At 50.9% G+C, this 27500-nt stretch overlaps 1 protein-coding gene across 1 annotated transcript in view; it reads right to left on the bottom strand.

Annotated features, from left to right (window-relative positions):
* LOC110517047 (protein diaphanous homolog 3) overlaps positions 1–27500 on the bottom strand; it is a 536597-nt gene that overhangs the window by 384931 nt on the left and 124166 nt on the right. The window contains exon 5 of the mRNA XM_036951469.1: positions 9421–9551. Within this exon, the coding sequence (XP_036807364.1) occupies positions 9421–9551 (131 nt within the window). The remainder of the gene's footprint in view (positions 1–9420; positions 9552–27500) is intronic.

The raw sequence follows: 27500 nt of genomic DNA on the forward strand, positions 1-27500 counted from the left end.
GATATCTATATCTTTTAAAGGGATATCTATATATTTTAAAGGGATGTCTATTAAAGGGATATCTATATATTTTAAAGGGATATCTATTAAAGGGATATCTATATATTTTAAAGGGATATCTATTAAAGGGATATCTATATCTTTTAAAGGGATATCTATTAAAGGGATATTATATCTTTTAAAGGGATATCTATATATTTTAAAGGGATATCTATTAAAGGGATATCTATATATTTTAAAGGGATATCTATTAAAGGGATATCTATATATTTTAAAGGGATATCTATTAAAGGGATATCTATATCTTTTAAAGGGATATCTATTAAAGGGATATCTATATCTATTAAAGGGATATCTATATCTTTTAAAGGGATATCTATTAAAGGGATATCTATATCTATTAAAGGGATATATATTAAAGGGATATCTATATCTATTAAAGGGATATCTATATCTATTAAAGGGATATCTATATCTATTAAAGGGATATCTTTTAAAGGGATATCTATATCTATTAAAGGGATATCTATATCTTTTAAAGGGATATCTATTAAAGGGATATCTATATCTTTTAAAGGGATATCTATATCTATTAAAGGGATATCTATATCTTTTAAAGGGATATCTATTAAAGGGATATCTATATCTTTTAAAGGGATATCTATTAAAGGGATATCTATATCTTTTAAAGGGATATCTATTAAAGGGATATCTAATATCTTTTAAAGGGATATCTATTAAAGGGATATCAAATATATTTTAAAGGGATATCTTTTAAAGGGATATCAAATATATTTTAAAGGGATATCTTTTAAAGGGATATCAAATATATTTTAAAGGGATATCTTTTAAATGGATATCTAATATCTTTTAAGGGTGTTCGTTTCAGTACAGCCTGAGCAAACAGCAAGGACAAATCTTACTGTAGACAAATGTGAAAATAACAAAATAACATCTCTCCTTCCCTCCTCCATTGGAACCCACCACAATAACACAATAGAAACAAAGTATGGTACTAGTGGTCGCTATATCTTTTAAAGGGATATCTTTTAAAGGGATATCTATATCTATTAAAGGGATATCTATATCTATTAAAGGGATATCTATATCTTTTAAAGGGATATCTATATATTTTAAAGGGATATCTATATCTGTTAAAGGGATATCTATATCTTTTAAAGGGATATCTATATCTATTAAAGGGATATCTATATCTATTAAAGGGATATCTATATCTTTTAAAGGGATATCTATATCTATTAAAGGGATATCTATATCTTTTAAAGGGATATCTCATATATTTTAAAGGAATATCTATTAAAGGGATATCTATATCTTTTAAAGGGATATCTATATCTTTTAAAGGGATATCTATATCTATTAAAGGGATATCTATATATTTTAAAGGGATATCTATATCTGTTAAAGGGATATCTATATCTATTAAAGGGATATCTATATCTATTAAAGGGATATCTATATCTATTAAAGGGATATCTATATATTTTAAAGGAATATCTATTAAAGGGATATATATATCTTTTAAAGGGATATCTCATATATTTTAAAGGAATATATTTTAAAGGGATATCTCATATATTTTAAAGGAATATCTTTTAAAGGGATATCTATATCTTTTAAAGGGATATATATATCTATTAAAGGGATATCTATATATTTTAAAGGGATATCTATATCTATTAAAGGGATATCTATATATTTTAAAGGGATATCTATATCTATTAAAGGGATATCTATATCTTTTAAAGGGATATCTATATCTATTAAAGGGATATCTATATCTATTAAAGGGATATCTCATATATTTTAAAGGGATATCTATATCTATTAAAGGGATATCTATATCTATTAAAGGGATATCTATATCTATTAAAGGGATATCTATATCTTTTAAAGGAATATCTATTAAAGGGATATCTATATCTTTTAAAGGAATATCTATTAAAGGGATATCTAATATCTTTTAAAGGGATATCTCATATATTTTAAAGGGATATCTATATATTTTAAAGGGATATCTTTTAAAGGGATATCTATATATTTTAAAGGGATATCTATATATTTTAAAGAGATATCTATATATTTTAAAGGGATATCTAATATCTTTTAAAGGGATATCTAATATATTTTAAAGGGATATCTATATATTTTAAAGGGATATCTATATATTTTAAAGGGATATCTATATATTTTAAAGGGATATCTAATATCTTTTAAAGGGATATCTATATCTTTTAAAGGGATATCTATATATTTTAAAGGGATATCTAATATCTTTTAAAGGGATATCTAATATCTTTTAAAGGGATATCTATATCTTTTAAAGGGATATCTATATATTTTAAAGGGATATCTAATATCTTTTAAAGGGATATCTAATATCTTTTAAAGGGATATCTATATCTTTTAAAGGGATATCTATATATTTTAAAGGGATATCTATATATTTTAAAGGGATATCTAATATCTTTTAAAGGGATATCTAATATCTTTTAAAGGGATATCTATATCTTTTAAAGGGATATCTATATATTTTAAAGGGATATCTAATATATTTTAAAGGGATATCTATATCTTTTAAAGGGATATCTATATATTTTAAAGGGATATCTAATATATTTTAAAGGGATATCTATATATTTTAAAGGGATATCTATATATTTTAAAGGGATATCTATATCTTTTAAAGGGATATCTATATATTTTAAAGGGAAGGATCTGCCATAGCAGAAAGGGTGTTTGTTTCAGTACAGCCTGAGCAAACAGCAAGGACAAATCTTACTGTAGACAAATGTGAAAATAACAAAATAACATCTCATGTTATTAGCATAACCAGCGAATAGTAGAGCAATATTCTAACAACCAAACCAATCATAAGAGGCCGGTTGGGTTGAAAGAGGAAGTCGAATTTCAGATTGGACCTCGTGTGTGTAACTGACTAATAAAGAGATCTTCACTTTAAAGAAGAGGAACGCTGGAATCTTGTCCGTCCCGTTCCGTGCGACGCCACGGATGAATAGAAATAAAGTTTAAATAATTGGATTACTTTTCATCAAGTGTCCTTTAGGCTAAAGAGGTATAAAAAAAACACAGATCTGTGTCTGAATAATAATCAGTGAGTGATGCAGTAGAAGAAGACCAGGGGTCCCAAATGGCAGCCTATGCGCTATATAGGGAATAGGGTTCCATAGGGCTCTGGTCTAAAGTAGTGCACTATATAGGGGATAGGGTTCTATAGGGCTCTGGTCTAAAGTAGTGCGCTACATAGGGAATAGGGTTCTATAGGGCTCTGGTCTAAAGTAGTGCACTATATAGGGAATAGGGTTCTATAGGGCTCTGGTCTAAAGTAGTGCACTATATAGGGAATAGGGTTCTATAGGGCTCTGGTCTAAAGTAGTGCACTATATATGGAATAGGGTTCCATAGGGCTCTGGTCTAAAGTAGTGCACTATATATAGGGGATAGGGTTCTACAGGGCTCTGGTCTAAAGTAGTGCACTATATATAGGGAATAGGGTTCTATAGGGCTCTGGTCTAAAGTAGTGCACTATGTAGGGAATAGGGTTCTATAGGGCTCTGGTCTAAAGTAGTGCACTATATAGGGAATAGGGTTCTACAGGGCTCTGGTCTAAAGTAGTGCACTATATAGGGAATAGGGTTCTATAGGGCTCTGGTCTAAAGTAGTGCACTATATAGGGAATAGGGTTCTACAGGGCTCTGGCCTAAAATAGTGCTCTATATAGGGGATATGATGCCGTTTGGGAAGCGGAGGGGGGGTACTGGAAGGGACACGGTGTTGGATGATTGCCGCTGTCTGCCGATGCGGACGGAACAGAGTCCTCTCCCGCCTTTCCATCCATTAACTAATGGAATTCATGACATTTTACAAATTTCGCCAATGAAGACTACAGACACGGCGAAAACTGTTTTACAATCCTCCTACCGTCTCTCTCACCCCCTCCTCCCCCCCCCCTCTATCTCTCGCCTTTTCTAGAAGTTGATGTTTAAGGTCCATAATAGACAACAGTCTTTAATAAATTGAAAACGTAGTGAACGACATGTGTTGGAATCAAATTTAACTGGGGGGGTAATAGGTTTATGAGCACGAAAACTCAATCCTAGACTGAAGAGACACCTTGGTAGAGCAGCACAGGAAAACCTCAGGAGCACAACGATGTGTATTGCAATCAAACTCTCTCTCTCTCTCTAAAACTTTTTAAATTAGTAGATTTTCCTACGGTCACTTAGCTACAGTACGTCCACTTTAGAATAGAAAAATGTAACTGTTTTTTTAGATTAGTAAAGAAACAGACTTTAGATTACTACTAAAGAAGCATTGTGAGCCTCATAGTCTAGATCAGAAGGAGACCTAAAAATCGTGCCTACAGCGCGGTAACAGGTCAGAACCCTACAGTGTGGTAACAGGTTAGAACCCTACAGTCTGGTAACAGGTTAGAACCCTACCGCGCGGTAACAGGTCAGAACCCTACAGCGTGGTAACAGGTCAGAACCCTACAGTCTGGTAACAGGTTAGAACCCTACAGTCTGGTAACAGGTCAGAACCCTACAGTCTGGTAACAGGTCAGAACCCTACAGTCTGGTAACAGGTCAGAACCCTACAGTCTGGTAACAGGTCAGAACCCTACAGTCTGGTAACAGGTCAGAACCCTACAGTCTGGTAACAGATCAGAACCCTACAGTCTGGTAACAGGTCAGAACCCTACAGTCTGGTAACAGGTTAGAACCCTACAGTCTGGTAACAGGTCAGAACCCTACAGTCTGGTAACAGATCAGAACCCTACAGTCTGGTAACAGGTCAGAACCCTACAGTCTGGTAACAGGTCAGAACCCTACAGTCTGGTAACAGGTCAGAACCCTACAGTCTGGTAACAGGTCAGAACCCTACAGTCTGGTAACAGATCAGAACCCTACAGTCTGGTAACAGGTCAGAACCCTACAGTCTGGTAACAGGTTAGAACCCTACAGTCTGGTAACAGGTCAGAACCCTACAGTCTGGTAACAGGTCAGAACCCTACAGTGTGGTAACAGATCAGAACCCTACAGTCTGGTAACAGGTCAGAACCCTACAGTCTGGTAACAGGTTAGAACCCTACAGTCTGGTAACAGGTCAGAACCCTACAGTCTGGTAACAGGTCAGAACCCTACAGTGTGGTAACAGGTCAGAACCCTACAGTCTGGTAACAGGTCAGAACCCTACAGTGTGGTAACAGGTTAGAACCCTACAGTGTGGTAACAGGTCAGAACCCTACAGTGTGGTAACAGGTTAGAACCCTACAGTGTGGTAACAGGTTAGAACCCTACAGTGTGGTAACAGGTCAGAACCCTACAGTGTGGTAACAGGTCAGAACCCTACAGTGTGGTAACAGGTTAGAACCCTACAGTGTGGTAACAGGTCAGAACCCTACAGTCTGGTAACAGGTCAGAACCCTACAGTGTGGTAACAGGTCAGAACCCTACAGTCTGGTAACAGGTCAGAACCCTACAGTCTGGTAACAGGTTAGAACCCTACAGTCTGGTAACAGGTCAGAACCCTACAGTCTGGTAACAGGTCAGAACCCTACAGTGTGGTAACAGGTCAGAACCCTACAGTCTGGTAACAGGTCAGAACCCTACAGTGTGGTAACAGGTTATAACCCTACAGTGTGGTAACAGGTCAGAACCCTACAGTGTGGTAACAGGTTAGAACCCTACAGTGTGGTAACAGGTTAGAACCCTACAGTGTGGTAACAGGTCAGAACCCTACAGTGTGGTAACAGGTTAGAACCCTACAGTGTGGTAACAGGTTAGAACCCTACAGTGTGGTAACAGGTTAGAACCCTACAGTGTGGTAACAGGTTAGAACCCTACAGTGTGGTAACAGGTTAGAACCCTACAGTGTGGTAACAGGTTAGAACCCTACCGCGCGGTAACAGGTCAGAACCCTACCGCGCGGTAACAGGTCAGAACCCTACAGCGCGGTAACAGGTCGGAACCCTACCGCGCGGTAACAGGTCGGAACCCTACCGCGCGGTAACAGGTCAGAACCATTAATGAACCACTGACAGTTACAAAACCCAAGGACTCTGCAAGGAGACACGTAAATAATAAAATGTTAAAAAGCCCCAGTTTTTAAAATGCGCGGTGTGATGTGATCAACGTGTATTTTAATATAGTGCTCTAGTCCCCCTCCCACTGCCTGCAGCTCTCCTCCTCTGTGTGCTCTAGTCCCCCTCCCACTGCCTGCAGCTCTCCTCCTCTGTGTGCTCTAGTCCCCCTCCCACAGCCTGCAGCTCTCCTCCTCTGTGTGCTCTAGTCCCCCTCCCACTGCCTGCAGCTCTCCTCCTCTGTGTGCTCTAGTCCCCCTCCCACTGCCTGCAGCTCTCCTCCTCTGTGTGCTCTAGTCCCCCTCCCACTGCCTGTAGCTCTCCTCCTCTGTGTCCTCTAGTCCCCCTCCCCACGGCCTGCAGCTCTCCTCCTCTGTGTCCTCTAGTCCCCCTCCCACTGCCTGCAGCTCTCCTCCTCTGTGTGCTCTAGTCCCCCTCCCACTGCCTGCAGCTCTCCTCCTCTGTGTCCTCTAGTCCCCCTCCCACTGCCTGTAGCTCTCCTGCTAGGTGTGCTCTAGTCCCCTTCCCCACTGCCTGCAGCTCTCCTCCTCTGTGTGCTCTAGTCCCCCTCCCACTGCCTGCAGCTCTCCTCCTCTGTGTGCTCTAGTCCCCCTCCCACTGCCTGCAGCTCTCCTCCTCTGTGTCCTCTAGTCCCCCTCCCACGGCCTGCAGCTCTCCTCCTCTGTGTCCTCTACTCCCCCTCCCACTGCCTGCAGCTCTCCTCCTCTGTGTGCTCTAGTCCCCCTCCCACGGCCTGCAGCTCTCCTCCTCTGTGTGCTCTAGTCCCCCCTCCCCACGGCCTGCAGCTCTCCTCCTCTGTGTGCTCTAGTCCCCCTCCCACTGCCTGCAGCTCTCCTCCTCTGTGTGCTCTAGTCCCCCCTCCCCACGGCCTGCAGCTCTCCTCCTCTGTGTGCTCTAGTCCCCCTCCCACTGCCTGCAGCTCTCCTCCTCTGTGTGCTCTAGTCCCCCTCCCACTGCCTGCAGCTCTCCTCCTCTGTGTGCTCTAGTCCCCCTCCCACTGCCTGCAGCTCTCCTCCTCTGTGTGCTCTAGTCCCCCTCCCACTGCCTGCAGCTCTCCTCCTCTGTGTGCTCTAGTCCCCCTCCCACGGCCTGCAGCTCTCCTCCTCTGTGTGCTCTAGTCCCCCTCCCACGGCCTGCAGCTCTCCTCCTCTGTGTGCTCTAGTCCCCCTCCCACGGCCTGCAGCTCTCCTCCTCTGTGTGCTCTAGTCCCCCTCCCACTGCCTGCAGCTCTCCTCCTCTGTGTGCTCTAGTCCCCCTCCCACTGCCTGCAGCTCTCCTCCTCTGTGTGCTCTAGTCCCCCTCCCACGGCCTGCAGCTCTCCTCCTCTGTGTGCTCTAGTCCCCCTCCCACGGCCTGCAGCTCTCCTCCTCTGTGTGCTCTAGTCCCCCTCCCACTGCCTGCAGCTCTCCTCCTCTGTGTCCTCTAGTCCCCCTCCCACTGCCTGCAGCTCTCCTCCTCTGTGTGCTCTAGTCCCCCTCCCACTGCCTGCAGCTCTCCTCCTCTGTGTGCTCTAGTCCCCCTCCCACGGCCTGCAGCTCTCCTCCTCTGTGTGCTCTAGTCCCCCTCCCACGGCCTGCAGCTCTCCTCCTCTGTGTGCTCTAGTCCCCCTCCCACGGCCTGCAGCTCTCCTCCTCTGTGTGCTCTAGTCCCCCTCCCACGGCCTGCAGCTCTCCTCCTCTGTGTGCTCTAGTCCCCCTCCCACGGCCTGCAGCTCTCCTCCTCTGTGTGCTCTAGTCCCCCTCCCACGGCCTGCAGCTCTCCTCCTCTGTGTGCTCTAGTCCCCCTCCCACGGCCTGCAGCTCTCCTCCTCTGTGTGCTCTAGTCCCCCTCCCACTGCCTGCAGCTCTCCTCCTCTGTGTGCTCTAGTCCCCCTCCCACTGCCTGCAGCTCTCCTCCTCTGTGTGCTCTAGTCCCCCTCCCACTGCCTGCAGCTCTCCTCCTCTGTGTGCTCTAGTCCCCCTCCCACTGCCTGCAGCTCTCCTCCTCTGTGTGCTCTAGTCCCCCTCCCACGGCCTGCAGCTCTCCTCCTCTGTGTGCTCTAGTCTCCCTCCCACGGCCTGCAGCTCTCCTCCTCTGTGTGCTCTAGTCCCCCTCCCACTGCCTGCAGCTCTCCTCCTCTGTGTGCTCTAGTCCCCCTCCCACTGCCTGCAGCTCTCCTCCTCTGTGTGCTCTAGTCCCCCCTCCCCACTGCCTGCAGCTCTCCTCCTCTGTGTGCGCGGCATTAAAAAGGTACCAGGAACCTGAAACCAACGGCAATAAACGTGGGGGAAGAAAATACAACATCTTATTTAATTATTCAGAAACGTATTTACGGTTGCTGGGCGGGCTGCGGCGGAGGCCCTCCTGGTGAGAGGTGTGTCATGTTTGTGATACAGGGGCAGCGGGGAGCTCGTCACGATAGGCATCAAACAATTAAAAAAAGACGTAGGGGAGGGAGGAGGAGGAGGAGGAGAGCTGGGGAAGTGCTGCTGGAGATGCAATACATATTAATGAGTCCCAGCATGGAGTGTTGCTCTGCTCGGAACCCCGACAACATGGGGGAGGGAGGGAAGGCTGGCGGAGAAGAGGGGAGAGAAGGGGGGTAGTTTTATTTTTTTACTTAACTAGACGGCCTACCCCGGGCCAAACCCCTAAAACCGGACGACGCCGGGCCGAATTGTGAGCCGACCTGTGGGTCCCTCCGATCACGGCCCGGTTGTGATACAGCCCGGGATCGAACCAGGGTCTGTAGTGACGCCTCTAGCACTGAGATGTAGTGCCTCTCACCGCTGCGCCACTCGGGAGCCCGATGTACAGAGACATATGGTCAACCAAGGACAGGCCTCTAGAGGGGGGGGGCATTGAAAGAGGAAAGAAAGTGTGCTATTAGCTAGGAGAAGACCAAGCCTTTTTTAGGAGGGCTACAGTAGTTAAAAAAACAAGCTGTGGTTGGAGGACACAGGCCGGTCCAGGTCCAGGAAGTACTGAGATCAGGCCAGTCCAGGCCCAGGAAGTACTGAGATCAGGCCGGTCCAGACCAAGGAAGTACTGAGATCAGGCCGGTCCAGACCAAGGAAGTACTGAGATCAGGCCGGTCCAGACCAAGGAAGTACTGAGATCAGGCCTGTCCAGGCCCAGGAAGTACTGAGATCAGGCCAGTCCAAACCCAGGTAGTACTGAGATCAGGCCAGTACAGACCCAGGAAGTACTGAGATCAGGCCGGCCCAGACCCAGGAAGTACTGAGATCAGGCCAGTCCAGACGATGACAGTGTGAGTGTGAGTGTGTGTAACCTACCTGACAGGGTTGCTGGTGAGGGAGACACGGAGAGAGTCCAGACAGGCCATGAGGCGTTCGTCAGTCACCCCTGACTTTAACTCCCCCAGGAACTCCTGAGGGGAAATCTGATGACTGCTACACACACTGCCCTGGGGGGAGAGGAGAGGAGAGGAGAGGAGAGGAGAGGAGAGGAGAGGAGAGGAGAGGAGAGGAGAGGAGAGGAGAGGAGAGACACATTAATACAGGAGTTTCAAAGAACACACAGAAAAGGACAAACAGACACAGACAAACCCACACATCTACAAAAAACTACTCAAATTAAACCCACACTTACAAACACCCCCAAAAAAACAATTCATACAAAACATGTTTTTTCCTCAACAAATATTGAGCATGACATAATCTCCGTAATGTGTTGACTTAAGGATGGGATCCTTTGTTTCAATGTTCACCTGAAATGACATACCCAAATCTAACTGCCCATTCGAGAGGAAACAAGTTGAAGTTTGTGGAAATGTGAATCTAATGTAGGAGAATAAAACACATTAGATCTGGTAAAATATATATAATATAATACAATGAAAAAAAACATGCGGTTTTTTTTTAAAATATCTTTTTAATCATCTTTGAAATGCAAGAGAAAGGCCATAATGTATTATTCCAGCTCCAAGGAGCAATTTAGATTTTGGCCACTAGATGGCAGCAGTGTACAGTGTAAGTTTTGGACTGATACAATGAACCATTGCATTTCTGTTCAAACTTTTGTATCAAGACTGGCCCAATGTGCCTAATTGGTATATGAATAACTTTTTAAGTTCATAACTGTGCTCTATCTCCTCAAACAATAACATGGTATTATTTCACTGTAATAGCTAATGTAAAATGGACAGCGCAGTTAGATTAACAAGAATTGAAGCTTTCTGCCCATATCAGATATGTCTATGTCCTGGGAAATGTTTGTGTTACTTACAACCTCATGCTAATTAGCATTGGACTACGTTAGCTCAACCGATCCTGTAGAGGTTAAATGCCAACGTTAAATATGTTCTCTCTCCAAGCTACAGAAACATAGAGAGATCGTCCCAAATGGAACCCTTTTCCCTACCCAGTGCTCAACTATAGACCGGTCTCTGGTCCACTGGTGTATTATAGATACTATATAGTGAATTGTGGGCCATTAGGGACGCAGGCTAAGAGATCATACATACAACCCTGTGTGTGTATTCCGCATGACAAACAAAAACTACTACTGAAACCCTGTCCTGTTAACAGTTAACTACTACTGAAACCCTGTCCTGTTAGCAGTTAACTACTGAAACCCTGTCCTGTTAGCAGTTAACTACTGAAACCCTGTCCTGTTAGCCGCTAACTACTGAAACCCTGTCCTGTTAGCAGTTAACTACTGAAACCCTGTCCTGTTAGCCGCTAACTACTGAAACCCTGTGCTGTTAGCAGTTAAAACTACTGAAACCCTGTCCAGCTAAAACTACTGAAACCCTGTTCAGTTAGCTGTTAGAAACTACTGAAACCCTGTCCAGTTAGCTGTTAGAAACTACTGAAACCCTGTCCAGTTAGCTGTTAGAAACTACTGAAACCCTGTCCAGCTAGCTGTTAGAAACTACTGAAACCCTGTCCAGTTAGCTGTTAGAAACTACTGAAACCCTGTCCAGTTAGCTGTTAGAAACTACTGAAACCCTGTCCAGCTAGCTGTTAGAAACTACTGAAACCCTGTCCAGCTAAAACTACTGAAACCCTGTCCAGTTAGCTGTTAGAAACTACTGAAACCCTGTCCAGCTAGCTGTTAGAAACTACTGGAACCCTGTCCAGCTAAAACTACTGAAACCCTGTCCAGTTAGCTGTTAGAAACTACTGAAACCCTGTCCAGCTAAAACTACTGAAACCCTGTCCAGTTAGCTGTTAGAAACTACTGAAACCCTGTCCAGTTAGCTGTTAAAACTACTGAAACCCTGTCCAGTTAGCTGTTAGAAAACACTGAAACCTTGTCCAGCTAAAACTACTGAAACCCTGTCCAGCTAAAACTACTGAAACCCTGTCCAGTTAGCTGTTAGAAACTACTGAAACCCTGTCCAGTTAGCTGTTAGAAACTACTGAAACCCTGTCCAGCTAAAACTACTGAAACCCTGTCCAGTTAGCTGTTAGAAACTACTGAAACCCTGTCCAGTTAGCTGTTAAAACTACTGAAACCCTGTCCAGTTAGCTGTTAGAAAACACTGAAACCTTGTCCAGCTAAAACTACTGAAACCCTGTCCAGCTAAAACTACTGAAACCCTGTCCAGTTAGCTGTTAGAAACTACTGAAACCCTGTCCAGTTAGCTGTTAGAAACTACTGAAACCATGTCATTCAGTTAGCAGATGCAAATTGCTGTTGTGTTCAGCAAGAGCTACTGCGTAATTAATACATTAATTTACAAAATGGGCCATTTCATATTGGAACAAAGTGGCAAATCAGTAAGAGTTGGAACAATATCCTCCAGAACAAAAACACTCTGCAAACGTTACAACCATTAGATATTCAGAGAGGAGGGCCACCACTGGTAGGGCCACCACTGGTAGGGAGTAGGGCCACCACTGGTAGGGAGTAGGGCCACCACTGGTAGGGAGTAGGGCCACCACTGGTAGGGAGTAGGGCCACCACTGGTAGGGACTAGGGCCACCACTGGTAGGGAGTAGGGCCACCACTGGTAGGGAGTAGGGCCACCACTGGTAGGGAGTAGGGCCACCACTGGTAGGGACTAGGGCCACCACTGGTAGGGAGTAGGGCCACCACTGGTAGGGAGTAGGGCCACCACTGGTAGGGAGTAGGGCCACCACTGGTAGGGAGTAGGGCCACCACTGGTAGGGAGTAGGGCCACCACTGGTAGGGAGTAGGGTCACCACTGGTAGGGAGTAGGGCCACCACTGGTAGGGAGTAGGGCCACCACTGGTAGGGAGTAGGGCCACCACTGGTAGGGACTAGGGTCACCACTGGTAGGGACTAGGGCCACCACTGGTAGGGCCACCACTGGTAGGGAGTAGGGCCACCACTGGTAGGGAGTAGGGCCACCACTGGTAGGGACTAGGGTCACCACTGGTAGGGACTAGGGCCACCACTGGTAGGGCCACCACTGGTAGGGAGTAGGGCCACCACTGGTAGGGAGTAGGGCCACCACTGGTAGGGAGTAGGGTCACCACTGGTAGGGAGTAGGGCCACCACTGGTAGGGAGTAGGGCCACCACTGGTAGGGCCACCACTGGTAGGGAGTAGGGCCACCACTGGTAGGGACTAGGGCAACCACTGGTAGGGAGTAGGGCCACCACTGGTAGGGCCACCACTGGTAGGGACTAGGGCCACCACTGGTAGGGAGTAGGGCCACCACTGGTAGGGACTAGGACCACCACTGGTAGGGACTAGGGCCACCACTGGTAGGGACTAGGGCCACCACTGGTAGGGACTAGGGCCACCACTGGTAGGGACTAGGGCCACCACTGGTAGGGACTAGGGCCACCACTGGTAGGGAGTAGGGCAACCACTGGTAGGGAGTAGGGCCACCACTGGTAGGGAGTAGGGCCACCACTGGTAGGGAATAGGGCCACCACTGGTAGGGAGTAGGGCCACCACTGGTAGGGAGTAGGGCCACCACTGGTAGGGAGTAGGGTCACCACTGGTAGGGAGTAGGGCCACCACTGGTAGGGAGTAGGGCCACCACTGGTAGGGAGTAGGGCCACCACTGGTAGGGACTAGGGTCACCACTGGTAGGGACTAGGGTCACCACTGGTAGGGCCACCACTGGTAGGGACTAGGGTCACCACTGGTAGGGACTAGGGCCACCACTGGTAGGGCCACCACTGGTAGGGAGTAGGGCCACCCCTGGTAGGGAGTAGGGCCACCACTGGTAGGGACTAGGGCCAACCCTGGTAGGGCCACCACTGGTAGGGACTAGGGCCACCACTGGTAGGGACTAGGGCCACCACTGGTAGGGAGTAGGGCCACCACTGGTAGGGACTAGGGCCACCACTGGTAGGGCCACCACTGGTAGGGACTAGGGCCACCACTGGTAGGGACTAGGGCCACCACTGGTAGGGAGTAGGGCCACCACTGGTAGGGACTAGGGCCACCACTGGTAGGGAGTAGGGCCACCACTGGTAGGGACTAGGGCCACCACTGGTAGGGCCACCACTGGTAGGGACTAGGGCAACCACTGGTAGGGCCACCACTGGTAGGGACTAGGGCCACCACTGGTAGGGCAACCACTGGTAGGGAGTAGGGCCACCACTGGTAGGGCAACCACTGGTAGGGCCACCACTGGTAGGGACTAGGGCCACCACTGGTAGGGCAACCACTGGTAGGGAGTAGGGCCACCACTGGTAGGGACTAGGGCCACCACTGGTAGGGAGTAGGGCCACCACTGGTAGGGAGTAGGGCCACCACTGGTAGGGAGTAGGGCCACCACTGGTAGGGACTAGGGCCACCACTGGTAGGGAGTAGGGCCACCACTGGTAGGGAGTAGGGCCACCACTGGTAGGGCCACCACTGGTAGGGCAACCACTGGTAGGGAGTAGGGCCACCACTGGTAGGGCCACCACTGGTAGGGAGTAGGGCCACCACTGGTAGGGAGTAGGGTTACCACTGGTAGGGAGTAGGGCCACCACTGGTAGGGAGTAGGGCCACCACTGGTAGGGAGTAGGGCCACCACTGGTAGGGCCACCACTGGTAGGGAGTAGGGCCACCACTGGTAGGGCCACCACTGGTAGGGAGTAGGGCCACCACTGGTAGGGCCACCACTGGTAGGGAGTAGGGCCACCACTGGTAGGGAGTAGGGCCACCACTGGTAGGGAGTAGGGCCACCACTGGTAGGGAGTAGGGCCACCACTGGTAGGGAGTAGGGCCACCACTGGTAGGGCCACCACTGGTAGGGCCACCACTGGTAGGGCAACCACTGGTAGGGAGTAGGGCCACCACTGGTAGCTCTGTTGTGGGAGTGGAGGCGATAGCAGCTCTGTTGTGGGAGTGGAGGCAATAGCAGCTCTGTTGTGGGAGTGGAGGCGATAGCAGCTCTGTTGTGGGAGTGGAGGTCAATAGCAGCTCCGTTGTGGGAGTGGAGGTCGATAGCAGCTCCGTTGTGGGAGTGGAGGTCGATAGCAGCTCCGTTGTGGGAGTGGAGGTGATAGCAGCTCTGTTGTGGGAGTGGAGGCGATAGCAGCTCTGTTGTGGGAGTGGAGGCGATAGCAGCTCTGTTGTGGGAGTGGAGGTCGATAGCAGCTCTGTTGTGGGAGTAGAGGCGATAGCAGCTCTGTTGTGGGAGTGGAGGAGATAGGATCTCTGTTGTGGGAGTGGAGGCGATAGCAGCTCCGTTGTGGGAGTGGAGGCGATAGCAGCTCCGTTGTGGGAGTGGAGGTCGATAGCAGCTCCGTTGTGGGAGTGGAGGTGATAGCAGCTCCGTTGTGGGAGTGGAGGCGATAGCAGCTCTGTTGTGGGAGTGGAGGTCGATAGCAGCTCTGTTGTGGGAGTGGAGGCGATAGCAGCTCTGTTGTGGGAGTGGAGGTCGATAGCAGCTCTGTTGTGGGAATGGAGGCGATAGCAGCTCTGTTGTGGGAGTGGAGGCGATAGCAGCTCTGTTGTGGGAGTGGAGGTCAAAAGCAGCTCCGTTGTGGGAGTGGAGGTCGATAGCAGCTCCGTTGTGGGAGTGGAGGTCGATAGCAGCTCTGTTGTGGGAGTGGAGGTGATAGCAGCTCTGTTGTGGGAGTGGAGGCGATAGCAGCTCTGTTGTGGGAGTGGAGGCGATAGCAGCTCTGTTGTGGGAGTGGAGGTCGATAGCAGCTCTGTTGTGGGAGTAGAGGCGATAGCAGCTCTGTTGTGGGAGTGGAGGAGATAGGATCTCTGTTGTGGGAGTGGAGGCGATAGCAGCTTCGTTGTGGGAGTGGAGGCGATAGCAGCTCCGTTGTGGGAGTGGAGGTCGATAGCAGCTCCGTTGTGGGAGTGGAGGTGATAGCAGCTCCGTTGTGGGAGTGGAGGCGATAGCAGCTCTGTTGTGGGAGTGGAGGTCGATAGCAGCTCTGTTGTGGGAGTGGAGGCGATAGCAGCTCTGTTGTGGGAGTGGAGGTCGATATCAGCTCTGTTGTGGGAGTGGAGGTCGATAGCAGCTCTGTTGTGGGAGTGGAGGAGATAGCAGCTCTGCTGTGTGGGAGTGGAGGTCGATAGCAGCTCTGCTGTGTGGGAGTGGAGGTCGATAGCAGCTCCGTTGTGGGAGTGGAAGCGATAGAAGCTCCGTTGTGGGAGTGGAAGCGATAGCAGCTCCGTTGTGGGAGTGGAGGTCGATAGCAGCTCTGTTGTGGGAGTGGAGGTCAATAGCAGCTCCGTTGTGGGAGTGGAGGAGCTAGCAGCTCCGTTGTGGGAGTGGAGGTCGATAGCAGCTCCGTTGTGGGAGTGGAGGTCGATAGCAGCTCCGTTGTGGGAGTGGAGGAGATAGCAGCTCTGTTGTGGGAGTGGAGGTCGATAGCAGCTCCGTTGTGGGAGTGGAGGTCGATAGCAGCTCCGTTGTGGGAGTGGAGGAGCTAGCAGCCTGTTTCTGTTCTCTCTGATGGGAGCGTTTCTCTCAACAGACCGCTCGCTGTAGATCACGGTTTACCAGTGAGCAGAACACACTCCCCGACCTGGGCTGCAGAAGTGCTTCGTAAATATATTTTAACAACGTTTTAACTTTTTTACTACAGGTGTTCTCCTCTGTTGTGCCTCTCTCCCGCTCCTCTGTTGTGGCCTCCCGGTCATAAATTAACTCCGGAGGACTCGGGAGACGTTGTGCATTCCAAATGGCACCCTAAATCCCTATTTTAGTACACTACTTTAGACCTGATCGTTAGAGGCTCTGATCAAAAGGAGTGCACTATAGAGAGAATAGGGTGTGATTTGGGGAGCATCCGGGGAGTCTGGGCTGGCTGGCTCTGTCAGTGGGCAGGCAGAGAGTCTCTGAGCTTCGGTCCATAAAACAATAGGCCTTTCCCTGCACCTCCTTCCCCCTGGCCCTGATTGGAGTCTAAATCATGGAGTTGAGCTGCTCCATACTATGTCTTCTCCCTCCCTTTTCTCACCGACAAAGAGAGAGAGAGAGAATGAGAGAGAGAGAGAGAGAACGAGAGAGAGAGAGAACGAGAGAGAGAGAGAACGAGAGAGAGAGAGAACGAGAGAACGAGAGAACGAGAGAGAGAGAGAGAGAGAGAGAGAGAGAGAGAGAGAGAGAGAGAGAGCGAGAGCGAGAGCGAGCGCGAGAGAGAGGGAGAGAGAGAGCGAGAGAGAGAGAGAGAGAGAGAACGAGAGCGAGAGCGAGAGAGAGCGAGAGCGAACAAGAGCGAGAGAGAACGAGAGCGAGAGAGAGAACGAGAGCGAGAGAGAGAACGAGAGCGAGAGAGCGAGAGACGGACAGAGCGAGAGACACTCTGCATACAGAATTCTGCTAAAATATCCTCCGTGCACAACGTAAAACACCAAATAATGCATGCAGAGCAAAATAAGGACAATTCCTGCTAATGATCAAAATCCAGAAAATAGCAATTAAATTCTACAACCACCTAAAAGGAAGTGATTCACAAACCTTCCATAACAAAGCCATCACCTACAGAGAGACGAACCCTGCTCTGTTCACAAACACAACCCACAGAGCCACAGGACAGCAGCTCAGTTAGACCCAACAAAATCATGAGAAAACAAAAATAAATTTTAAATAATTAACAGAACTCTGACCAAACTAGAATGCTATTTGGCCCTAAACAGAGAGTACACAGCGGCAGAATACCTGACCACTGTGACTGACCCAAAATTAAGGAAAGCTTTGACTATGTACAGACTCAGTGAGCATAGCCTTGCTATTGAGAAAGGCCGCCGTAGGCAGACATGGCTCACAAGAGAAGACAGGCTATGTGCTCACTGCCCACAAAATGAGGTGGAAACTGAGCTGCACTTCCTAACCTCCTGCCCAATGTATGACCATATTAGAGAGACATATTTCCCTCAGATTACATTTGGACGTGTCGTCCTCTTATGGACCATATGATGTATGTATTGACCAGATGTGAATCTGGGGTGTTTTCTGTCCTCAGAACAGAGAGAGAGAGAGACCTGCGGTGAGATAAATATAATGATTATTCTGTTTTTGTTGTTGTGAAAAGTTCAGTTCCACCCACGTTTTTAAAGCCAACCATTCCTGGTAGCTTAATTAGACTTGTCTCGTCAATGCCGTGAATCAATTCTGAATTCAATCATGTCCCACTGCTGACCATACAGCCTCTGGAAAAACATGCAGAAGGGACATCATGGGGAATCAGGTAAATGTCAGACCTGCTCAGGGAATTGATGGGACATTTAAAGGACAGCTCAGACAGTAGAGGCCCTAAAACACTACAACCCCCGACCCAGTCTCTTCCTGCCCTAATATACTACAACCCCCACCCCGTCTCTTCCTCCCCTAATATACTACAACCCCCACCCCGTCTCTTCCTCCCCTAATATACTACAACCCCCACCCAGTCTCTTCCTGCCCTAATATACTACAACCCCCACCCCGTCTCTTCCTCCCCTAATATACTACAACCCCCCACCCCGTCTCTTCCTCCCCTAATATACTACAACCCCCACCCCGTCTCTTCCTCCCCTAATATACTACAACCCCCACCCAGTCTCTTCCTCCCCTAATATACTACAACCCCCACCCCGTCTCTTCCTCCCCTAATATACTACAACCCCCCACCCCGTCTCTTCCTGCCCTAATATACTACAACCCCCACCCCGTCTCTTCCTCCCCTAATATACTACAACCCCCACCCCGTCTCTTCCTGCCCTAATATACTACAACCCCCGACCCCGTCTCTTCCTGCCCTAATATACTACAACCCCCGACCCCGTCTCTTCCTCCCCTAATATACTACAACCCCCACCCCGTCTCTTCCTGCCCTAATATACTACAACCCCCGACCCCGTCTCTTCCTGCCCTAATATACTACAACCCCCACCCCGTCTCTTCCTCCCCTAATATACTACAACCCCCACCCCGTCTCTTCCTCCCCTAATATACTACAACCCCCACCCCGTCTCTTCCTCCCCTAATATACTACAACCCCCACCCCGTCTCTTCCTCCCCTAATATACTACAACCCCCACCCCGTCTCTTCCTGCCCTAATATACTACAACCCCCGACCCCGTCTCTTCCTGCCCTAATATACTACAACCCCCGACCCCGTCTCTTCCTCCCCTAATATACTACAACCCCCGACCCCGTCTCTTCCTCCCCTAATATACTACAACCCCCACCCCGTCTCTTCCTCCCCTAATATACTACAACCCCCCACCCCGTCTCTTCCTCCCCTAATATACTACAACCCCCACCCCGTCTCTTCCTCCCCTAATATACTACAACCCCCACCCAGTCTCTTCCTCCCCTAATATACTACAACCCCCACCCCGTCTCTTCCTCCCCTAATATACTACAACCCCCCACCCCGTCTCTTCCTGCCCTAATATACTACAACCCCCACCCCGTCTCTTCCTCCCCTAATATACTACAACCCCCACCCCGTCTCTTCCTGCCCTAATATACTACAACCCCCGACCCCGTCTCTTCCTGCCCTAATATACTACAACCCCCGACCCCGTCTCTTCCTCCCCTAATATACTACAACCCCCACCCCGTCTCTTCCTGCCCTAATATACTACAACCCCCGACCCCGTCTCTTCCTGCCCTAATATACTACAACCCCCACCCCGTCTCTTCCTCCCCTAATATACTACAACCCCCACCCCGTCTCTTCCTCCCCTAATATACTACAACCCCCACCCCGTCTCTTCCTCCCCTAATATACTACAACCCCCACCCCGTCTCTTCCTCCCCTAATATACTACAACCCCCACCCCGTCTCTTCCTGCCCTAATATACTACAACCCCCGACCCCGTCTCTTCCTGCCCTAATATACTACAACCCCCGACCCCGTCTCTTCCTCCCCTAATATACTACAACCCCCGACCCCGTCTCTTCCTCCCCTAATATACTACAACCCCCACCCCGTCTCTTCCTCCCCTAATATACTACAACCCCCACCCCGTCTCTTCCTGCCCTAATATACTACAACCCCCGACCCCGTCTCTTCCTGCCCTAATATACTACAACCCCCGACCCCGTCTCTTCCTGCCCTAATATACTACAACCCCCCACCCTGTAATAACCCCTGTAGTGTTGGTCCATATTAATAACCCCTGTAGTGTTGGTCCATATTAATAACCCCTGTAGTGTTGGTCCATATTAATAACCCCTGTAGTGTTGGTCCATATTAATAACCCCTGTAGTGTTGGTCCATATTAATAACCCCTGTAGTGTTGGTCCATATTAATAACCCCTGTAGTGTTGGTCCATATTTATAACCCCTGTAGTGTTGGTCCATATTAATAACCCCTGTAGTGTTGGTCCATATTAATAACCCCTGTAGTGTTGGTCCATATTAATAACCCCTGTAGTGTTGGTCCATATTAATAACCCCTGTAGTGTTGGTCCATAGTTATAACCCCTGTAGTGTTGGTCCATATTTATAACCCCTGTAGTGTTGGTCCATATTAATAACCCCTGTAGTGTTGATCCATCTCTCCCACCCCGTGTCTCCACCTCTCAACCCGTCTCTCTCTCCCACCCCGTCTCTCTCTCCCACCCCGTCTCTCTCTCCCACCCTGTGTCTCTCTTCACCTCTCACCCAGTCTCTCTCTCTCACCCCGTGTCTCTCTTCACCTCTCACCCCATCTCTCTCTTCACCTCTCACCCAGTCTCTCTCTCACCCCGTCTCTCTTCACCTCTCACCCCGTCTCTCTTCACATCTCACCCCGTCTCTCTCTTCACCTCACCCCGTCTCTCTCTTCACCTCTCACCCCGTCTCTCTCTTCACCTCTCACCCCGTCTCTCTCTTCACCTCTCACCCCGTCTCTCTCATCACCTCTCATCCCGTCTCTCTCTTCACCTCTCACCCCGTCTCTCTCTTCACCTCTCACCCGTCTCTCTCTTCACCTCTCACCCCGTCTCTCACCCAGTCTCTCTCTCTCCCACCCCTTGTCTCTCTCCCACCCCGTGTCTCTCTCCCACCTCACCTTGTCTCTCTCTTCACCTCACCTTGTCTCTCTCTTCACCTCTCTGCCCCTCTCTCACGCTGTCTCTCTCTCTCTCTCACTCTCGCACTCCGACTCTCCATCCCAATTATTTTCCTCCCATCCCAATTTCCCCGCAGGTGTGAAGCTTGGCAGGTTGATGTGGTACGTGCCAAAACGGCATTAACCTACGACGATTCACTCAGGAATCCCACTTCATTCTTGATGGTCCAGAAATGTGTTCTTTAATGATCAGTCGGTTGTTCGGCCCGCTGGGGAACGCGGACAGCCTGTGAAGCCGAGTCCAGAGCAACAACAAAAAGTGCCTTTTGAGTGAGGAGAGGGTGGCCAGAAACTTCATCACGGCCCCAGGTAGGATGCCATTTGGGACACACCCTACGGGCCATGGTCAAAAGTATGGCAATATACAGGGAATTAGTGGTGTGAAACCTAAAAACAGCATAAACTACCATCGTTGCTAAGTGGGAGTAGTACAGCAGTAAGGTGAACGCCGCCTGGTTGGTAAGCCCCGGCGCCGCCTGGTTGGTAAGCCCCGGCGCCGCCTGGTAGGTAAGCCCCGGCGCCGCCTGGTAGGTAAGCCCCGGCGCCGCCTGGTTGGTAAGCCCCGGCGCCGCCTGGTTGGTAAGCCCCGGCGCCGCCTGGTTGGTAAGCCCCGGCGCCGCCTGGTTGGTTAGCCCCGGCGCCGCCTGGTTGGTTAGCCCCGGCGCCGCCTGGTTGGTAAGCCCCGGCGCCGCCTGGTTGGTAAGCCCCGGCGCCGCCTGGTAGGTAAGCCCCGGCGCCGCCTGGTTGGTAAGCCCCGGCGCCGCCTGGTTGGTAAGCCCCGGCGCCGCCTGGTTGGTAAGCCCCGACGCCGCCTGGTAGGTAAGCCCTGACGCCGCCTGGTAGGTTGCCCCAACTGTGGTAGATTGAACTCTAGTGGTCATACACAGGGCCATATCTGCATTGTGAATTCATACATCATTTAAATAGTTTTTCTTCGCGTTTAAAACATATAGGTTGGCATGTGGGACACAGACCATCACAGTAGGGAGCCCTTCAGGATCGAGTGACCTTCAGGATCGAGATAAGTCTCTTCACACCAGCAGACAGCCCTGGAGTGACCTTCCGGATCTAGATAAGTCTCTTCACACCAGCAGACAGCTCATCACTGTCGGGAGCCCTGGAGTGACCTTCAGGATCTAGATAAGTCTCTGCACACCAGCAGACAGCCCATCACAGTAGGGAGCCCTGGAGTGACCTTCAGGATCTAGATAAGTCTCTTCACACCAGCAGACAGTTCATCAATGTAGGGAGCCCTGGAGTGACCTTCAGGATCTAGATAAGTCTCTTCACACCAGCAGACAGCCCTGGAGTGACCTTCAGGATCGAGATAAGTCTCTTCACACCAGCAGACAGCCCTGGAGTGACCTTCAGGCTCTAGATAAGTCTCTTCACACCAGCAGACAGCCCTGGAGTGACCTTCAGGATCGAGATAAGTCTCTTCACACCAGCAGACAGCCCTGGAGTGACCTTCAGGATCGAGATAAGTCTCTGCACACCAGCAGACAGCCCTGGAGTGACCTTCAGGATCGAGATAAGTCTCTGCACACCAGCAGACAGCCCTGGAGTGACCTTCAGGATCGAGATAAGTCTCTTCACACCAGCAGACAGCCCTGGAGTGACCTTCAGGATCGAGATAAGTCTCTGCACACCAGCAGACAGCCCTGGAGTGACCTTCAGGATCTAGATAAGTCTCTTCACACCAGCAGACAGCCCTGGAGTGACCTTCAGGATCTAGATAAGTCTCTTCACACCAGCAGACAGCCCTGGAGTGACCTTCAGGATCTAGATAAGTCTCTTCACACCAGCAGACAGCCCTGGAGTGACCTTCAGGATCTAGATAAGTCTCTTCACACCAGCAGACAGCCCTGGAGTGACCTTCAGGATCTAGATAAGTCTCTTCACACCAGCAGACAGCCCTGGAGTGACCTTCAGGATCTAGATAAGTCTCTTCACACCAGCAGACAGCCCTGGAGTGACCTTCAGGATCTAGATAAGTCTCTTCACACCAGCAGACAGCCCTGGAGTGACCTTCAGGATCTAGATAAGTCTCTTCACACCAGCAGACAGCCCTGGAGTGACCTTCAGGATCGAGAGAAGTCTCTTCACACCAGCAGACAGCCCTGGAGTGACCTTCAGGATCTAGATAAGTCTCTTCACACCAGCAGACAGCCCTGGAGTGACCTTCAGGATGTAGATAAGTCTCTTCACACCAGCAGACAGCCCTGGAGTGACCTTCACCAGCAGACAGCCCTGGAGTGACCTTCACCAGCAGACAGCCCTGGAGTGACCTTCACCAGCAGACAGCTCGTCGGTTTGAACAAGGTCAGACTCCAGAAGGTTCCACGTTCTCAGGTTGAAGAGAGTTAACCTCCTAACAGACAGTTTCATTTGGATAACTTTTTGTTTTTGTTTTTGTTGATTTCAGCCATTTTCTCTCTCCCTCCCTGAATCTCTCTCTCTCTCCCTGAATCTCTCACGCCCTCTCTGAATCTCTCTCTCCCTCCCTGAATCTCTCTCTCTCTCCCTGAATCTCTCTCTCCCTCTCCCTGAATCTCTCTCTCCCTCTCCCTGAATCTCTCTCCCCCTCCCTGAATCTCTCTCTCCCCCTCCCTGAATCTCTCTCCCCCTCCCTGAATCTCTCTCTCTCTCCCTGAATCTCTCTCCCTCTCCCTGAATCTCTCTCCCCCTCCCTGAATCTCTCTCTCTCTCCCTGAATCTCTCTCCCCCTCCCTGAATCTCGCTCTCCCTCCCTGAATCTCTCTCTGTCCCTCCCTGAATCTCTCTCTGTCCCTCCCTGAATCTCTCTCTGTCCCTCCCTGAATCTCTCTCTGTCCCTCCCTGAATCTCTCTCTGTCCCTCCCTGAATCTCTCTCTGTCCCTCCCTGAATCTCTCACTCCCTCTCTGAATCTCTCTCAACCCTCCCTGAATCTCTCTGTCCCTCCCTGAATCTCTCTCTGTCCCTCCCTGAATCTCTCTCTGTCCCTCCCTGAATCTCTCTCTGTCCCTCCCTGAATCTCTCTCTCCCTCCCTGAACCTCTCTCTCTCCCTCCCTGAACACCTCTCTCTCCCTCCCTGAACCTCTCCCTCCCTGAACCTCTCCCTCTCCCTCCCTGAACCGCTCTCTCTCCCTCCCTGAACCGCTCTCTCTCCCTCCCTGAACCGCTCTCTCTCCCTCACTGAACCGCTCTCTCTACCTCCCTGAACCGCTCTCTCTCCCTCCCTGAACCGCTCTCTCTCCCTCCCTGAACCGCTCTCTCTCCCTCCCTGAACCGCTCTCTCTCCCTCCCTGAACCGCTCTCTCTCCCTCCCTGAACCTCTCCCTCTCCTTCCCTGAACCTCTCCCTCTCCCTCCCTGAACCTCTCTCTCCCTCCCTGAACCTCTCTCTCCCTCCCTGAACCTCTCTCTCCCTCCCTGAACCTCTCTCTCTCCCTCCCTGAACCGCTCTCTCTCCCTCACTGAACCGCTCTCTCTACCTCCCTGAACCGCTCTCTCTCCCTCCCTGAACCGCTCTCTCTCCCTCCCTGAACCGCTCTCTCTCCCTCCCTGAACCGCTCTCTCTCCCTCCCTGAACCGCTCTCTCTCCCTCCCTGAACCGCTCTCTCTCCCTCCCTGAACCGCTCTCTCTCCCTCCCTGAACCGCTCTCTCTCCCTCCCTGAACCGCTCTCTCTCCCTCCCTGAACCGCTCTCTCTCCCTCCCTGAACCGCTCTCTCCCCCTCCCTGAACCGCTCTCTCCCCCTCCCTGAACCGCTCTCTCTCCCTCCCTGAACCGCTCTCTCTCCCTCCCTGAACCTCTCCCTCTCCCTCCCTGAACCTCTCTCTCCCCCTCCCTGAACCTCTCTCTCCCTCCCTGAACCTCTCTCTCCCTCCCTGAACCTCTCTCTCCCTCCCTGAACCTCTCTCTCCCTCCCTGAACCTCTCTCTCTCCCTCCCTGAACCTCTCTCTCTCCCTCCCTGAACCTCTCTCTCTCCCTCCCTGAACCTCTCTCTCTCCCTCCCTGAACCTCTCTCTCCCTCCCTGAACCTCTCCCTCCCTGAACCTCTCCCTCCCTGAACCTCTCCCTCTCCCTCCCTGAACCGCTCTCTCTCCCTCCCTGAACCGCTCTCTCTCCCTCCCTGAACCGCTCTCTCTCCCTCCCTGAACCGCTCTCTCTCCCTCCCTGAACCGCTCTCTCTCTCCCTCCCTGAACCTCTCTCTCTCCCTCCCTGAACCTCTCTCTCTCCCTCCCTGAACCTCTCTCTCTCCCTCCCTGAACCTCTCTCTCCCTCCCTGAACCTCTCTCTCCCTCCCTGAACCTCTCCCTCCCTGAACCTCTCCCTCTCCCTCCCTGAACCGCTCGCTCTCCCTCCCTGAACCGCTCTCTCTCCCTCCCTGAACCGCTCTCTCTCCCTCCCTGAACCGCTCTCTCTCCCTCCCTGAACCGCTCTCTCTCCCTCCCTGAACCGCTCTCTCTCCCTCCCTGAACCGCTCTCTCTCCCTCCCTGAACCGCTCTCTCTCCCTCCCTGAACCTCTCCCTCTCCTTCCCTGAACCTCTCCCTCTCCCTCCCTGAACCTCTCTCTCCCTCCCTGAACCTCTCTCTCCCTCCCTGAACCTCTCTCCCTCCCTGAACCTCTCTCTCTCCCTCCCTGAACCTCTCTCTCTCCCTCCCTGAACCTCTCTCTCTCCCTCCCTGAACCTCTCTCTCTCCCTCCCTGAACCTCTCTCTCTCCCTCCCTGAACCTCTCTCTCTCCCTCCCTGAACCTCTCTCTCTCCCTCCCTGAACCTCTCTCTCTCCCTCCCTGAACCTCTCTCTCCCTCCCTGAACCTCTCTCTCTCCCTCCCTGAACCTTTCTCTCTCCCTCCCTGAACCTCTCTCTCTCTCCCTCCCTGAACCTCTCTCTCTCCCTCCCTGAACCTCTCTCTCTCCCTCCCTGAACCTCTCTCTCTCCCTCCCTGAACCTCTCTCTCTCCTCCCTGAACCTCTCTCTCTCCCTCCCTGAACCTCTCTCTCTCCTCCCTGAATCTCTCTCTCTCCCTCCCTGATTCTCTCTCTCACTCTCTGTTTCTCCCTGTACTGTGATTCAGCTATTTGTAGACTGGAGCCTGCCAGCATAGAGCTCAGGCAGTGGAGGCTTCATGAAAGCCTCTTAAGCAGTGCATTATTGAAAGACAAAACCACGGCCCTGCAATTTTTAACATCATCAGAGATGAGAGAGGGGGGTGGGGTGGGGGGGGGGGGGTGTCCAAAATTACAGAGCGGAGGAGAGGGAAGGATGAGAGAAGGGAGGGAGCAGTACATTATAATACCCTCTCCATCATCAGAGACCGAGTGGCACCAAGGAAACAGAACAGAGGAGAGGAACAGAGGAGAGGAACGGAGGAGAGGAACAGAGGAGAGGAACGGAGGAGAGGAACGGAGGAGAGGAACGGAGGAGAGGAACGGAGGAGAGGAACAGAGGAGAGGAACGGAGGAGAGGAACGGAGGAGAGGAACGGAGGAGAGGAACGGAGGAGAGGAGCGGAGGAGAGGAACAGAGGAGAGGAACAGAGGAGAGGAACGGAGGAGAGGAACGGAGGAGAGGAACGGAGGAGAGGAGCGGAGGAGAGGAACAGAGGAGAGGAACGGAGGAGAGGAGCGGAGGAGAGGAACGGAGGAGAGGAACGGAGGAGAGGAACAGTGGAGAGGAACGGAGGAGAGGAACAGAGGAGAGGAACAGAGGAGAGGAGCAGAGGAGAGGAACGGAGGAGAGGAACGGAGGAGAGGAACGGAGGAGAGGAACAGAGGAGAGGAACAGAGGAGAGGAACGGAGGAGAGGAACGGAGGAGAGGAACGGAGGAGAGGAGCGGAGGAGAGGAACAGAGGAGAGGAACGGAGGAGAGGAGCGGAGGAGAGGAACGGAGGAGAGGAACGGAGGAGAGGAACAGTGGAGAGGAACGGAGGAGAGGAACAGAGGAGAGGAACGGAGGAGAGGAGCGGAGGAGAGGAACGGAGGAGAGGAACGGAAGAGAGGAACGGAGGAGAGGAACGGAGGAGAGGAGCGGAGGAGAGGAGCGGAGGAGAGGAACAGAGGAGAGGAACGGAGGAGAGGAGCGGAGGAGAGGAACGGAGGAGAGGAACGGAGGAGAGGAACAGTGGAGAGGAACGGAGGAGAGGAACAGAGGAGAGGAACAGAGGAGAGGAGCGGAGGAGAGGAACGGAGGAGAGGAACGGAAGAGAGGAACGGAGGAGAGGTACGGAGGAGAGGAACAGAGGAGAGGAACGGAGGAGAGGAACGGAGGAGAGGAACGGAGGAGAGGAACAGAGGAGAGGAACAGAGGAGAGGAACGGAGGAGAGGAACGGAGGAGAGGAGCGGAGGAGAGGAACAGTGGAGAGGAACGGAGGAGAGGAACAGAGGAGAGGAACAGAGGAGAGGAGCGGAGGAGAGGAACGGAGGAGAGGAACGGAGGAGAGGAACAGTGGAGAGGAACAGAGGAGAGGAACAGAGGAGAGGAACAGAGGAGAGGAGCGGAGGAGAGGAACGGAGGAGAGGAACAGTGGAGAGGAACGGAGGAGAGGAACGGAGGAGAGGAACAGAGGAGAGGAACAGAGGAGAGGAACGGAGGAGAGGAACAGAGGAGAGGAACAGAGGAGAGGAACAGAGGAGAGGAACAGAGGAGAGGAACGGAGGAGAGGAACGGAGGAGAGGAACGGAGGAGAGGAACGGAAGAGAGGAACGGAGGAGAGGTACGGAGGAGAGGAACAGAGGAGAGGAACGGAGGAGAGGAACGGAGGAGAGGAACGGAGGAGAGGAACGGAGGAGAGGAACAGAGGAGAGGAACAGAGGAGAGGAGCGGAGGAGAGGAACGGAGGATAACAGGCTCTCCATCAGCACAATGACAGCCTTCAGTGCCTTCCTCTCGGCCCGGGACCACGTTGTAACTAAGAGACAGCGGCCCGGCC

The sequence above is a fragment of the Oncorhynchus mykiss genome, chromosome 18 (assembly GCF_013265735.2).
Source record: "Oncorhynchus mykiss isolate Arlee chromosome 18, USDA_OmykA_1.1, whole genome shotgun sequence".
Taxonomy (NCBI): Eukaryota; Metazoa; Chordata; class Actinopteri; order Salmoniformes; family Salmonidae; genus Oncorhynchus; species Oncorhynchus mykiss.